Source organism: Rhinolophus sinicus, chromosome 1 (assembly GCF_057876585.1).
Source record: "Rhinolophus sinicus isolate RSI-liver-muscle chromosome 1, RSI-T2T, whole genome shotgun sequence".
Taxonomy (NCBI): Eukaryota; Metazoa; Chordata; class Mammalia; order Chiroptera; family Rhinolophidae; genus Rhinolophus; species Rhinolophus sinicus.
In genome coordinates, this window is record NC_142501.1 from 17,860,549 (window position 1) to 17,875,068 (window position 14,520).

At 43.3% G+C, this 14,520-nt stretch overlaps 1 protein-coding gene across 2 annotated transcripts in view; it reads left to right on the plus strand.

Moving 5' to 3' along the window:
- The window catches only part of NT5DC3 (5'-nucleotidase domain containing 3), a 53,536-nt gene that overhangs the window by 25,101 nt on the left and 13,915 nt on the right, over positions 1 to 14,520 (plus strand). For both annotated transcript variants that reach the window (XM_019728490.3, XM_074326227.2), the window contains exons 4-11: positions 307 to 362; positions 5,679 to 5,769; positions 6,713 to 6,850; positions 8,940 to 9,000; positions 9,432 to 9,534; positions 9,669 to 9,770; positions 12,030 to 12,111; positions 13,128 to 13,214. In XM_019728490.3, the coding sequence (XP_019584049.3) occupies positions 307 to 362; positions 5,679 to 5,769; positions 6,713 to 6,850; positions 8,940 to 9,000; positions 9,432 to 9,534; positions 9,669 to 9,770; positions 12,030 to 12,111; positions 13,128 to 13,214 (720 nt within the window). The remainder of the gene's footprint in view (positions 1 to 306; positions 363 to 5,678; positions 5,770 to 6,712; positions 6,851 to 8,939; positions 9,001 to 9,431; positions 9,535 to 9,668; positions 9,771 to 12,029; positions 12,112 to 13,127; positions 13,215 to 14,520) is intronic.

The following is a 14,520-nucleotide window of genomic DNA, read 5'->3' on the forward strand; positions in this document are numbered from 1 at the left end:
CTAATACACAGTATGAGAAATGAATGCATTTAGTAATTTGGGAGATACCGTTTATTTCTGGTAGTTCTTTTTGGTGTTTTGAGGAGGGTCCAGTTGTCAGCTTTTTTTTTTTTTGCAGGTAGGCCATTTCCTTACTAATGAGTTGCACAGTGCTTTAATCGGCAACCAAACCTTTCAGAAACATACAGTGTGCTTCCGTGTTATGACAACTTAATGTTGGTATGATTTATAATGACACCAGAATCCTCATTACATATGCGAATTGTTGTGCATTGTTTACCTGTGCCTGTGTTTTTGTTTTTGAAGGCAGTATTGATGAAGATTGATGCTTTTCATTACATCCAGCTGGGAACTGTCTACAGGTAAGCGTACAAGGAGGCAAGTTTAATTCACCCGAAGTAACCAAGTGGCTTTGGGTCTCTGACTGTCCAGTGATGAGGAGAGCTGCAGTGCGTGTCTTTGTGAATCATTCCCTCCCTCTTCCTTCGTTGGAGACATTCACTGGGGCTACTACCATGCTAGATGCTAATGGTTGGGCTCAGAAGGGTGTTCTCAAGGAGCTTGGGGTGAAGGTAGGAAGCCACCCAAGGAAATGAATGACTGCAGCCCAGAGGATGGTGGACATGTGCTAAGACACCTGCGGGGCTCTCCGGAGGCTGAGAGGGTGGACTGGCTTTCCTCCCAGAGGTGCCGGCCGGCCAGCTGAGCTAGTGTCCTGGAGAGGAGGTGTGCTTGGGGAAGGATGTCAGGTGAGAGAGCGGGCTCTCGTTCCCCCCACGGTAGTTGAGTAGTTTGGATAGTAAGACGTTTTTATTCCCTGTTTATTAGAATTAGTAGAAGCATGTAGCTCAGTCAGAAATCTTTGGAACTTTGAAAATGATGGGTTTTGTCTTTTCTAATTCTCAAATTCAGGGGTGGGATTCAGAAGTGTGGTTTGTACTTAGATTCATATATTGTACTTTAAAAAAAAGATGTGTATATCTTAGTTTCTTCTCTCACAAGTTCTTTGTTAAAATGAATGTTTTTATCCAAGTGAAACACAGACACAGTGACGATCAAATAGTACAAAAAATGTCATAGCAGACAACAGCAGTCCTCTGTCTTCCCTTCCCCCACCCAATCCCTTTAAAAACTCTTTTTGGATTAAAAAAATTTTTTTTCTTCCTATTTCTAATAAGTGTGCTCATACTGGTACTTCTGTTTCCTAATGTATTAATTCTGGTCATCATCCCTGCTATGACAGATAAGGATTTGGCGCTTTCGCTCACACGCCCCCTTCTCTGTCATTCTCCTAACCTCGTTAAGATGTCCGTAGCTGGTTATTTCACCATCATTGTTTGCATTATGACTCTGCAGGTCTTAAACCAAGTTGTGCACTGGGATTGTTTCTTCCTGGTAGTGTTAGGTTTTTCTTAGATTTAATAATAACCTCACTTTTTATTCGCTTTGTTTTCTGTGTACGTGTCCCTAGTTTTTCTAAATTTTCCATCACAAATACCAAGCATGTATTTATTTATCAACAGTTCAAACACTTTGAACACTATCATTCACTTTTTAAAAAAATGGAGAGCTGCCTCCTTCTCTGGTCTCCACTGATTGCTCATCCTTGGACTTGTGTTTTCCCCTTTCTAGTTTTACTTTCTCATTTTGCTGGAGCACATCCTCGAGTAGCTTCCTGGTGCCTCCGAGGGCTGAGCCTCTCTGGGGATCTGTGGTGGTTAATCAGTTGTTCTCTTTGGTCTCCTGTTGCAGGCCCCTGTTCTCAGTGTTGCTAAGTCAAGTGTCTCATTTCATCTATGATTTGTCTTGTCTACTGATGTTGAAATGTCTTATTCTACCAATGTCTTTGCCCTCATTTCCTTTGACCTTTTGAGCGATTTATACTTGACTCTTATTGTCATTTTAACGGTGTTTCAGGAGAAAGGAGAGGTGGTGGTGGTGATGAGAATAACAATAATATTAATACTAACAAATAGCAATGAACAAATACTGAGTCTTGCTGTGGGACAGACACTGCCATACGGGTTTTATCTGCGTTAACGCTTTGGCTCCTCAAAATAACCTTACAAGTGTCTAATGAAGTAGGTACTTATTAGTCCCAGAGATGTTAAGCAACTTGCCCAAGGCCATACAGAAGTAGAATTCAGACCCAAGCAGCCTGGCTCCAGAGTCTGTGCTTTTGGCCTGCGTGCGATACAGCCTTTCTGATTGTCTTCAGTGTTCACTGGAAGTCCCTCATGGACTTGCAATTCCATCCCTCCCTCTGTGTTCCTGCCAGCAGCTCCCTGACTCAGACACTTCTCCCTTCTCTCCTGGGCTTTTACAGTTTTCTGCAGTGTAGTCTGTCCTGGACTTTGTTGCTCTACTGACTTACCTAAAGCACTGCCCTCAGCCACCCCCTCCTCTCTTCTGAAATCCTGGGTGGCTGCCCACTGTCTAGAGAACAGAGCCCAAACCTCTTAGCTTTTGTCACCCTTCTCTAAACCTCTTCTTCCATACACAGCTCCTTCACTTCCTGGGTTGGTTAAGACTCTTGGTTGCAACTGGAACTGGCTGAAAACCACAGTATTGGCTCACTAACTGTGCATCCCCAGGGCAGGCCAGTTGCAGGTTCCCCTGGCTCCAGGAGCCAGATTGCTGTTGTCAGAACTCTTTTCATCTCTTGGCTCTGTTGCTCTCTGAGTTAGCCCCCTCTCAGGCAGGCCCCTCCCTGTGGTGACCATGGCAATACCAGGTTTCCATCCCTCTAGCTCCAGGTCGACCTGGGAAGGGGAGTTTCTTTCCCAGCAGTTTCTACCCGCCTCCGAGGGAGCGGGTGTCGGGCAGGTGCAAACAGCACATGTATTCCTTTCCTGTGAGTTCTCCTCTCTCACTGCTCAATGTCTGTTCATGCTGGCGTTCTGCCAGCATGCCGGTTCCGTTCCTCTCTGCTTCCCGAAATCTCATTCATCCCTCCTTCAGGGCTGACATGTGCTGAGGCCTCTCCTCCCCTTTCAGCCTCTTCTACAGTCACATGATCCTCTAATTGTCTGCTCTCTCCTGTAGATACAGTCACCATTGTGTGAAGGTGTATGGACAGAGCGAGGCTGGAGGAGCCAGCTGGGGCATTTAGAGGGGAAGGAGCTCAGCTTTCAGTCCTGGGAAGGTCGCTGAGCACGGGGTGTGTGGGCTGAGGTAGCAGGGGTGCGTGTGTGAGCTCTGGAGTCACACTTCCTGAGTGTGAACCCCGGCCTCACCGCTCACGTGCATGAGGCCTTGAGCAACCTCCTGACCATTCAGAGCCTCCGTTTGCTCCTCTGTAAAATGGGCATGATTCTAGTGCCCACCTTGAGGGCAGCTTGTCTTGCATACTTGGAACAGTGACATCCTAGGCATACATAAACGTCACTCTCTTCCCTTTCCCCTCAGAAGGGTAAGGAATACGCGAATGGCTGGGAAGAATGCTTCTATCTCAGCCTCACTTGTTTCTGAGACCCTCTGCCTGGGACCTGCCGTTCCTGTATCAGGTTGAACTTTATGTTGTGGGCCGCGGGAGTGGGTGCCGCTGGGCAGAGGAGGTGGCATACTGCCTCTCCACTGCACTCCCATGTTGTACCCACATTTTCGTTTCTTAATTGGAACCTTGAGAAAAGCTAGGGTGATTGTTCCCATCACAGCCCCACCAGCAGAACTCTGATAGCGCTTACCATATCCCAGTTACTGTTCTGCATACAGTAACTCATTTCATCTTCTCAGTAACACCAGGAGGTAGATGCTATTACTGTTCCCATTTTAAACATGATACTGAGACCCAAAGATGTCAAATTCCTTGTCCAGGCAGTACCCCCTAGTCATTAGGGAGCTGGGATTTGAACCCCGGGCAGACTCGTTCAGATCTGTGCCCCTAACCTTTATATTTCTCATAACTACTCAGGGCCGTGTAAAGTAGTTCTCGTTTTGATCTCAGTGCTGGTTTAGGCTTCATCCAAGTACGGCGACAGCCGGCCTGATCCTGTCACAGCCGTTCTGCACGGCGCCCCGTCTGTGGGAGGTGCCTCCCGTGGAATTCAGCTGACTGTAGCAGACTGATTTCTCCACTTCTCTGGAGTGGACGTTTGGTTACTTGGGCCTTAAGGACGCAGCTTGTGTGGCCAGGTGCCTGTGACTGTTGAGAGGTAGCACTGGCTTCTGCAAGGCCGCTGGGCCTTGTGTGGAGGCAGAGAAATGTCACCCAGAAGACCTCTTTGACGTTTTCCATTTTCTTTCTATGCGTTAGAGCTTTAGGGGTGTGCACACCTGACTGCTGCTACTTTAGCCAGAGCTGTTTCCCAAGGTCACCGTCTAGAATGATCTGGCTCAGTGCCAGTGTTTTATCTGATTTCTGGAGCAAAGATAAATGGAAGTATAGTACCTCTTTTGTTTTCAAAGTTAATCAAGATCAGAGGCAAAATATTAATGAATCCACTCAGATATTTTAAAAAGTAATATGAGGGTGGAGAATGGAAGAAAGAGGCTGAAATTATATTTTCATTGAAGTGACATATCAAACATGTTATATTTTACGGTATGTGTATTTTAATGTTGGCCAAGTGATTTTGTGTGTTCAGCGACCTATTTGTATTAGTAACTAAAATTCTTACTGAGTTATACTCCCGCTGTAGCACGGCGTGGAGTTTCCATCCCTCATTCTGTGGTTTCCTCATCATGGAGTCTGTTTCTCAAGTACTGGCTCTTCTAGCGGAGCAGACATTTCCCTTCGTAACACTCTAGAGTGGGCAATTCCAGGTGTAGAAATATGAGACCATTGAGTCCCAGGTGACAGCACCTGCTCGCAGTGTGGGTGGCAGAGGCAGGCGTGAAATCTAGCCACTCTGACCCCAGAACTTATGCTTCCCTCTGAGGAGGAGCTCAATTCATCGGCAGCTTACCCTGCAGCTCCTGGAGGCAGGCAAGTGTTATCTTGGCTTTTTACAGATGAGGACACTGGCCTTCACTATCACATAGCTTTTGGGTCACCACAGTCAGAGGTGGGGCCCAGGCTTCCTGCCTTGTGTCACGGGGTTTAGTCTACCCGAGCCTTGTGTATGACTTTTTTCATCTCAGCACTGACCTTCTTAGGGTAGAGTCTCAGAGGGTGTGAGGATGATGGAGACAGAATTGGCCTTTCTCTCCCTAATGTAATACAAGCATTCAAAACAAAACAAAACAAAACAAAAACACCCACCCCTGAGTAAGTCATTAGAAGGCCTTGTACCTTGTTCAGGGAGGAAGTGTGATACAATGGTTGAAGAGCCACAAAGCCTGGGATCCAGTCCTGACCTGCCACTTTCTACTTTGGTGACCTTGGGCAGGTGCATGACCTCGGTTGCTTCTGCTGGAAAATGGGAGGAATAATAGTGCCTGCCTCCTAGGATTGCTGAGAATTAAGTGAATGCCTGTGTGGAGTTCATATCTGGCATATAGTAGGTGCCCTGTAGTAATAGCTGTTATTTTTCTCTTATTACCAACAGAATGCCAGTAGTAGTAATAGCAGTAGCATCTCGCCTGTTATTTGTAGCAGTCACTGGTGGCTCATCTCGCGTCCTTGTGAGAACAGCGTCTTACACCTCGGTGGAAAACTCCCAGCAGTTGCCAGAGGTCTGATAATGATTGCTCTCTCCAGTCGAGCTCTTTAACTGTGCTGCCTGTCGTTCTTCCAGAGGCCTCAGTGTTGTCCCTGATGAAGAAGTGATCGAAATGTATGAGGGGTCCCACGTGCCTTTGGAACAGATGAGCGACTTTTATGGAAAGGTAATGAGAAATGCTTTATTTATTTAAGACAGCCTGTCCTTTTCCTTCTCGAAACGTGGCCTGGTAGATTTTGTAGCCTGAACTACTAGACCTTCTGTTCATAAGGAATTGAAAAGAAAATTTGTTCAGAGACCCTCGGTTTGAGAGAGAGAAGTATGTTAGAGGCTTCCTGGGTTTGTTCATGATTCTTCTTTTCTAGCCCGTTCCTCCTTACCTGACGAAGCCTTACACCTTCCTTGTACTTACTCCTGTTTGTCACCACCTCCCTGGTGTGTCCCCACTTTCTGGATTAAGTCACTGGGGGCTGTCAGTGCAGCAGCTGTCACCTCCACTGAGATTGAGGGCAGCAGGTTACGATATGCCTGAAGGGAAACCTCTGCTTTTCTAACTTCTGTGGTTCTCTTTCCTCTCTGAATTTTCCTCTGCTTCTTGTCTAATGAGAGCCATTGTCTTATTTGCATTGTCAAAATGCAATGGGAGATGTCCCGTCAGCTGGTAAACTGAGTATTATAATTTGCAGGCATTCAGAGAAAGGCTCTTTTTAAACGTACACATGGGCTGTTGTGAGAGGCTCAAATTCAGGAGAGTTAAGGGGCTTTTCCTGCCATTCCACGGGCAGTGATCTGTTTGCTGGTTCTCCTCTGTGTTTGCTGAAAGAGTGTGAGCTGGGTGGTGGACGGAGCACAAAGGAGAGTGGAAAGGGAAGGGGGAGGGGGCGGTTAGACTTTTGGGGGGATATCAGGGCATTTCTTTGGATATGCCGCTTCCGCTTAGAGTAAGACATCAGCTGTGCCATGAACGGTAAGAAACGAGGTGAACATTTGCACGTTTTATTGTTAGACTTTCCTTTTCTCGTGACGAGGGATCCAGGTGTTGACCAGGAGAGTCGTGAGCTCTGCTGGGGTGTCGGCCTCCATTTCTAAAGTGTCCTCCCTGCCTGCAGAGTTCCCACGGAAACACCATGAAGCAGTTCATGGACATCTTCTCCCTGCCGGAGATGACCCTCCTGTCCTGCGTGAACGAATACTTTCTGAAGAACAACATCGACTATGAGCCTGTCCACCTGTACAAAGACGTCAAGGTTGTGTCGCCAGTGAGATGATGATGCTGCGTCCTTTTCAGCTTTTCAGTGAAGTTAACAGGCTCCTTAGGCTTCCTTTGTAGCTGAGGTGTTTGAAACAGCCCTTCGCCTGGGAGCTCTCGTATTTGCAGTTTAACCCTGAAAATTGTAGGAAAGATGTCACGTTACGGAGAATTGGAAATCAGTCAGATTTATTGTTAAAGGAAGGGTGTGCTCATACTGTCACCTGGATTTCTAATTCTTACCGACCAAAGGCCAGGGCCAGGGCACCCAGCCTGTACCCAGCTCACCCCCCGCCTGCCCGCGGGGGGGGGGGGGGTGACTCTTCACACAAAGACTGGCATGTGTGTCTCAGGCTGTGATGTGGTGGCGGGGTGGGGAGAGGGACGACGACGATGACAACACTGTAGTTGCCCAGAGGGGGCGCCTTTTTCTCTTGCCCACAAAAGTTCTATGCCCCGCAGAAGCTGTGCAAAAATCCAGTCGGAGAGGGAGACAGACAGATATACGCACCTCAGTTATATAACTTTTTATTTATGTATTTTAATTCATATTCGCTTTCACCCGTGTTTATATATATTCTTTAAACTACCTTTTTTAGTACTTAATGTTGATATATGTATTTAATATATTCTTCTAAGCATGTATTATAAATGTTTATATATATATATATAAACATTTATAATATATATATATATATATATGTTTTTAAGTAGTTAAGTTATAAGTATTTATTTATATGTAATACATATTTATTTAAATATTTGTATTTTTAAAGATCCCTATTCATATACTATGATGTTTTTATTATATGTTTATGACTAATTAAAATTTTTTTTTTCAATTAAAAATTTTGACTGCCCCAAATCGTGGATTTTAGGAAGACAAAAGATGAATTTTATTTTCTCAATTCAGTCTGGTGTTATTTGAACTGAATTTAAATATTTAGTTTCTCTTCTTTCTGTGCGCACTAATACTTCATCTTTAAGAATCTTTAAGACTCACTTATAGTTACGTAACACTTTGCACTCATGAGGAGATACTTATTGGAAAGTTCAGCTTTTTACTATAAGTATTACTGTCTCAGTGAACCCATATGCAGAGTTTACTATATTCCAGGCACTGATTTTGACTGCTTTATGCATATTAACTAATTAAATCCTCACAATGATGCTTTGAGTTAGATACTGTTATTATCACCCTCATTTTCTAGGTAAATTGAAGCACAGAGTAGTTGAGTAACTTACCCAAGGGCACACAGTTAGTAACTAGCAGAGCCTGGATTTGAAGCCAGGACATTTGGCTCTGGCTTGCCCTTAACCACTGCCTTCTGCCCATGTGAAGTTGAAACAAGCCTGTGCTAGAAGGCAATTGAGGTTGAGTTTACAGTCCATAGGTGCTCGTTCTTGGCAGAAATGTACCAATTTTCTAAGGCTTATGGCCCAGTTTACCTGCAGCCCAGTCCCCTGCCACAGGCTCCAGAAAATTTCAGTGTGCCTCCAGGTGTACCACCTGTGTAGAGGACCTACCCAGTGCCACCCAGTGGGACTGTGCTCTGACACCCGCCAGGCCTCAGGCTGCCACACCCTGGGGCCTGCAAAGGGATTAGCCGCTGCCCCTCCTCCTGGTATCTGCAGGTTGGACCACAGCTCTGCCTGAGTTACCATCTCATTGGCAGTTCCTCCTGTCACTGGTAGCACTGAAGAGAGGAGGAGCCCATCATCTTCTCTGCCTTTTTCTAGATTAGTGAACCTGCTTTTGGGGTCTAGAGAAAGGTTACAAAGATGAAAAGAACAATAATGCCCTTTGCCCAGATGACTTGGAATCATTTGTTCATGATACTGCATATAATTACAGTTTATCAGGTGGGGCTTTATTCAGAATTATTTACATAAATTACCTCCTCCAAGTGACCCTTTTGAAAAATTGCATTGGAAACTGCCACTATCACCATGGAAACTGAAGTTTTCTCCAAGGGGGGCCACCTGTGATAGATGGATGAGAATTTAGATTTCATTTGGTGCTTGGCTTTTAGTGACAGACACTTTCATGAATGCCATGTCACTTGTACTGTTGTACGTTTTGACAGGATTCAATTCGAGACGTGCACATCAAAGGAATCATGTACAGAGCCATCGAAGCGGATATTGGTACGTGCTCAGCATCACCGTGGAGATCGTTTCAGCCTTGCCCTTTGCCCTGCAGTCGTGCAGCCATTGTACTTTCATCCCAGTGCTGAGCAGGAGCTGCAGCCCCTTTCTGAGTGCTGTGTAAGGACCCTGCGTCCTTGCATCTCAGCCGCCTCCCTGCCCTGTGCCTCTGAACTTGACAAGACTCAGAGGAGAAGCGCTAGCAGCTTGCAGCCACTTCATGTTTTCCACTTAGACCGAGGAGGCAGGGTCTTGGCTACTGATGCACTGGAGACTGGTAGACCACCCTGAACCAAGCGTCCTTAAGGCTTCTTTGTCTTCCCCCAAGTGCCCAGGACAGCACTGGACCTGTAGATCCCATTCAGTAAGCCATTGGCAGATTGAGTTGACTTTACTCTGAATCCGTGTGTGAATTTTTCTCTTGCTCTTAGAAAAGTACATCTGCTACTCCGAGCAGACCCGGGCAGTGCTGGCCAAACTGGCTGATCACGGCAAGAAGATGTTTCTCATCACCAACAGCCCCAGTAGCTTTGTGTAAGTTCTCTGTTTCCTGGCTAGCTTTTGGCTCACGTCTTGTATTGCATTTCACAGTTGGAAATTTGAAAGAAAAAATTGCTAAAGCAGTGAATTCCCATTAAGGTTGGACTAACTGGGCTGACATGTTCTAGGGACAAAGGGATGAGCTACATCGTTGGAAAGGACTGGAGGGACCTCTTTGACGTGGTCATCGTTCAGGCTGAGAAGCCAAACTTCTTTAACGATAAGCGGAGGTGAGTGTCTCTCGAGGGGATTAGATTTTATTCATTTGCTGCTGTGAATACTTACGCAGTGTGTCTTGGTGAAATCCAGATGGAAAAGCACAAGCATCTAAAATTATAGCTTTTGATTTTTAACCCTTTGAACAAGTACTTGGAAGGAGGGTGAGATTAGTTCACAGCAGACACCTTACATGTATTGAAATGGTTCTCAGTTCAACTCGGGCTGCTTCGGTCCTATGAGTCAGGATTTAAGAAAACAATTGACAACAATGAAAAACCCAAACTTAATGCCACATGGTAAATTAGCTCCCTTGAGGCAGATGCGTTGTAAAGCGTAACAAAACAACAGCAATAGCAAACCACCTGGTGGGTAGCTCTTTAAATAGAGCTCTAAATGATGCTTTTAAAATTGTAATTGGATTTTGCAAAACTCTGCAATACAGGTTTTGCATCAAGTGGAGTAAATCTTTACAAGACTTACAGAATGTCTTTCTATCCCAGTAGTCTTGGGGAATAGGGGAGTTGGGGTTTTGGGTTGTGACAGTGATTGGGGTTTCTTCTTAGGATTTAGTGGGTGGGGGTCTGGGATCCTAAAATATCTTTTAATATGTGAGACATACTTATTCATCAAGAGTTATCTCCCCCAAATGTCAATAGTGTAGAATGTTACTTTGGCAAGGGTTATAAAAATAGCTCATATTTGTATAATAATGGCCTATTTTGAAATGCTTTTACCCACATTAATCAATTTTGCACTTGGTAGCCTTTTCCTTATCTGCTAGGTGGTCTAAAGTGTCATAAGGCAGGGCTCTGTAGTTAATGTTGAATGGATTAAATTCCCAGCTTTCCAAGTGTCAGTGACTCCTAGAAGAAGAGGCAAAGCCAAGAAACATGTGTAGAGACAGCATTCAAGGGAATGAAGGAAAAACTAGAGAGCTGGTCAGAAACAGCCATTCACACAGGCTTACTGCTTTGTCACCGATGAAGCGTTCTCCCATGTTTTCTTATTAGATGCTGGGGTGTGGTCAGAAGGACCTCATCTCTCCTTTCACCATGGCCCTCCTATCCCTTGTCATGTGTACATACAGTGGCAGAAACGTGTCTTGGACGCTTCCTGGGGTGGGTGTTGGTGGTCAGATCCCAGCACAGCGCCCTCCCACACTGCAGCCATTTATTATTTTGCCTTGTTCTGGATGGCTGGAGTAAGCTGAATAACCCTCCATCTGTATTCATCCATGTGTTATTTTATAATGATGAAGGTCAGAAACACCCTAAAGGAACATCCATGAGGGGATATTATGCAGCCATAAAAATGGTGGATTTGGGGGGAAAAAAGCAGTGAGCATGTATTATGACTGTAAAAAATGATGTATGAAGAATAATCACATGGGAAATTGTTCACAGCATTAGAGATAAAAGGTATCATTGGCATACACAAAGGATCCTCATTTTATATGTTCATTAAAAAAGAAAGATAACAGACATATAAAGACTGAAAGACGTCTACTGAAGTGTTAAGTGTTTATACCTAGGTGCTGGAATTATGGGTAATTTTCCTTTTCTCCATTATAATACCCTCTGCATTTTCCAGAGTCTTTGAAGTGAGTTTATATTTTTCTAATATATATTTGGATTGTTTCAGAAGAACAATCCAAATAGGTGTTATCTTAAAAAAATAAAGGCAAACAAGCCCCTCGTTCTTTGGACTAGCACTCCCTGGGTGAGGAATGAGTCCTGATTCTTATTTCCCATTTTCTATCAAAATAGTTCATCTGATTCTCTGATTGGTTTTATAGCTAGAGTGGCTGAATTTCAAGTACAAAGCTGGATAAGTATACTAAAGCAGTATTTCAATGTTTTTCTTTCTTTTTTTTTTTTTTTGTAAAATAGAGGTATTTTGAAAAAAACAGATATTTTCCATATGGTCAAATAAATTTGGGAAATCTTGAGTTCAAGACAGTTTCTTTACAGGAGGGCTTTTCACAGCCACCGGTAATTTTTTTAAGAGGGACATATAGATACATAGTGCTTAGTGTTTTCCAAACGTATTTGATCTTAGAGTTCTTTCTCCACTGCACATCCTTGGATTCCCTGGGTCCGCAGTTTGGGAGGTATTGCCCTGGGCCGGGGGATGTGGTGGCGTTCGGTTTCAGGCTTTCTCAGATTTGTGGATCTCCTGTCTGTTCCCAATGAGTAGCCGAGTAGTATTTCACGCAGCAGACAGCCTGCACGAGTGCCACATGTCATCATGTCTCCCATTTCTGTTCTTAGACCTTTCCGAAAGGTGAATGAGAAAGGTGTCTTACTCTGGGATAAAATCTACAAGTTGCAGAAAGGCCAGATTTACAAGCAGGTATCTCATGACCAGTTTATCCTTCTTGTTGCTTTGCTTTGTGTGGTCAGTTATGATGATAACAGCCTACATTCTTGGAGCCCTACTGTGTGCCAGGCACAGCTCTGAGTACTCTGCTTGAATTGACTGTTTATAACTTGGTGGCAAAATTTAAGCTTAAGTCAATATATTTTCAATATGTTGTATCTAAACTCAGAATCAAATAGTTTTTAAAAATGAAATTTAAAGCATTACATAACATTTAAGAAGTCAATAGCAAAGCTTGGAAAATTTTCTTTAAGAGCATTTAATCCCATGACATATTACATTAATTATTATTTCCTGACAAGCTATGTTTTATATACAGTTTTAATATATTCTGGCATGATGTAAGGCTTGCAAATGTTTGAATAAATGATTTAATTGTTGACTATTATTGTGTTGCTGAAGTTAGTTTTGTTTTATTTTTTAACATACGGATCCATTCCAGGTCGGTATACAACAGCCTGCTAGATTTGACATTAAGTTAATTTTCTAGGCCATGAACAATTAGCTAAATTGATAAAGTCATTCCACCTCTAGAAAGTGAGCCTCAGAAAATGATTAAGATGTAGCTAAAACCCTGGTATAAGAATGTGTATCGTGAAGTTACTTACAAAATACACAACAGAGTAAATAATACAAAATAAATGTCCAACATCAGGGAATTGGTAAAATGAAGTACAGTACTTCTCAGGAACGGAAATTACAAGGCCACTTGATATTTGACTTGGCAAGATGGTCACAGCATGTTACACATAAAAAGGTCATTACAAAGAGTTATGTACAATATGAATCTTTTTGAATAGTATATTCGACTTAGAAGAAAGGCTTAAAAAATTTCATACTAAGATGCTTTCATTTTTGTATTTTGATATTTAATATAAATCATAAAAGCAAAGACTTCTTGAAGTTTTTAAAAAGCAGGTTGGACCATGGGTTATACACAGGTCTCTATCTGTCATATGATATAATAGCTGTGTTTTTCCTTATTGCAGGGCAACTTATATGAATTTTTGAAGCTTACGGGATGGAGAGGATCCAAAGTATTATATTTTGGTGACCATATATACAGTGACCTGGCGGTGAGGAGCCTGTTTTCCTATTTCTTTGTTGGGGGGCAGACGTATTAGTCACAGTGATTAAGGAATTTCTCTTCTGCTTCAGACCATGTTATACTTTCATAAAAATGAGGAGTAGGCCACAATTTTTTTCTTTATGTCTCATTTTTTACAGAACAGGATGGATCAATTGTGAGAAAGATAAATTTTTTTGGAAATGGTGGAAATTAGCAATTTACTCAGAGTTTATCAGAAAAATCTTTCCATTTGAATAATGGTAAGAAATAAATGCCAGTGTTCTTTCCTTTTCCTTTTAGGAATGCGTCAGAAATATACAACTGCAGCATAAAAGTCTGTAGACATCAGCCAGGGCTTCTTTTGCCAGCCAGTCACTTCGAAAGAGTACAAAACCGGCATTTCCAGGAAAGCTGTTATGTGAAAATGAGACTTTTTATGCCCCTTGGAATAACTAGAGGAGTGTGGCAGGACTTGAATTATGATTTAACCTACGGTATAATTGGAACAATATATAATTGGAGGTAGAGGGGGTCGATTCCAGCGCCTGTGTGTGGTGACCCTCTTCCCAGGTGACTCCAGCACACACTCTGCAGAATCAGTCTGTCTAGTGGGTTGAGGTCTAGTGGAAGGAATCACAGGCTCAGAATTAGAAGACTGGCGTTTTCATCCCGGCTCTATTGCTTATTAGCCATGTGACCTTGGACATGTCCCTCAAGCCCTGGTGTCCTCATTTGTAAGAAGAGTGAAATGAGATAATGTATATAGAAGTGCTTAGTAAGGTAGAACTATAAAGTGCTACTATCAGGATGTCATCACTCCCAGAATGTCCAGCCAAGCGACATGGTATCATTGGCATTTGTTTCTTTAGGTGGGGTCTTCGGGCCCTGATGAGAAAAGTAGCTGTGTGCTACCCTTAAGGCATGTGGGTACATGGCCCTGTGAAGTGACACACAAACACATATGCAGATCTTAGCCTATGAGAGGTAATCACATACCGTGTTTCCCCGAAAATAAGACCTAGCCGGACCATCAGCTCTACTGCATCTTTTGGAGCAAAAATTAATATAAGACCCGGTCTTATTTTACTATAATATAAGACCCGGTCTTATTTTACTATAATATAAGACCCGGTCTTATTTTACTATAATATAAGACCCGGTCTTATTTTACTATAATATAAGACCCGGTCTTATTTTACTATAATATAAGACCTGGTCTTATATTAATTTTTGCTCCAAAAGATGCAGTAGAGCTGATGGTCTGGCTAGGTCTTATTTTCGGGGAAACATGGTCGCAGTAGTTCTTCAGGTGT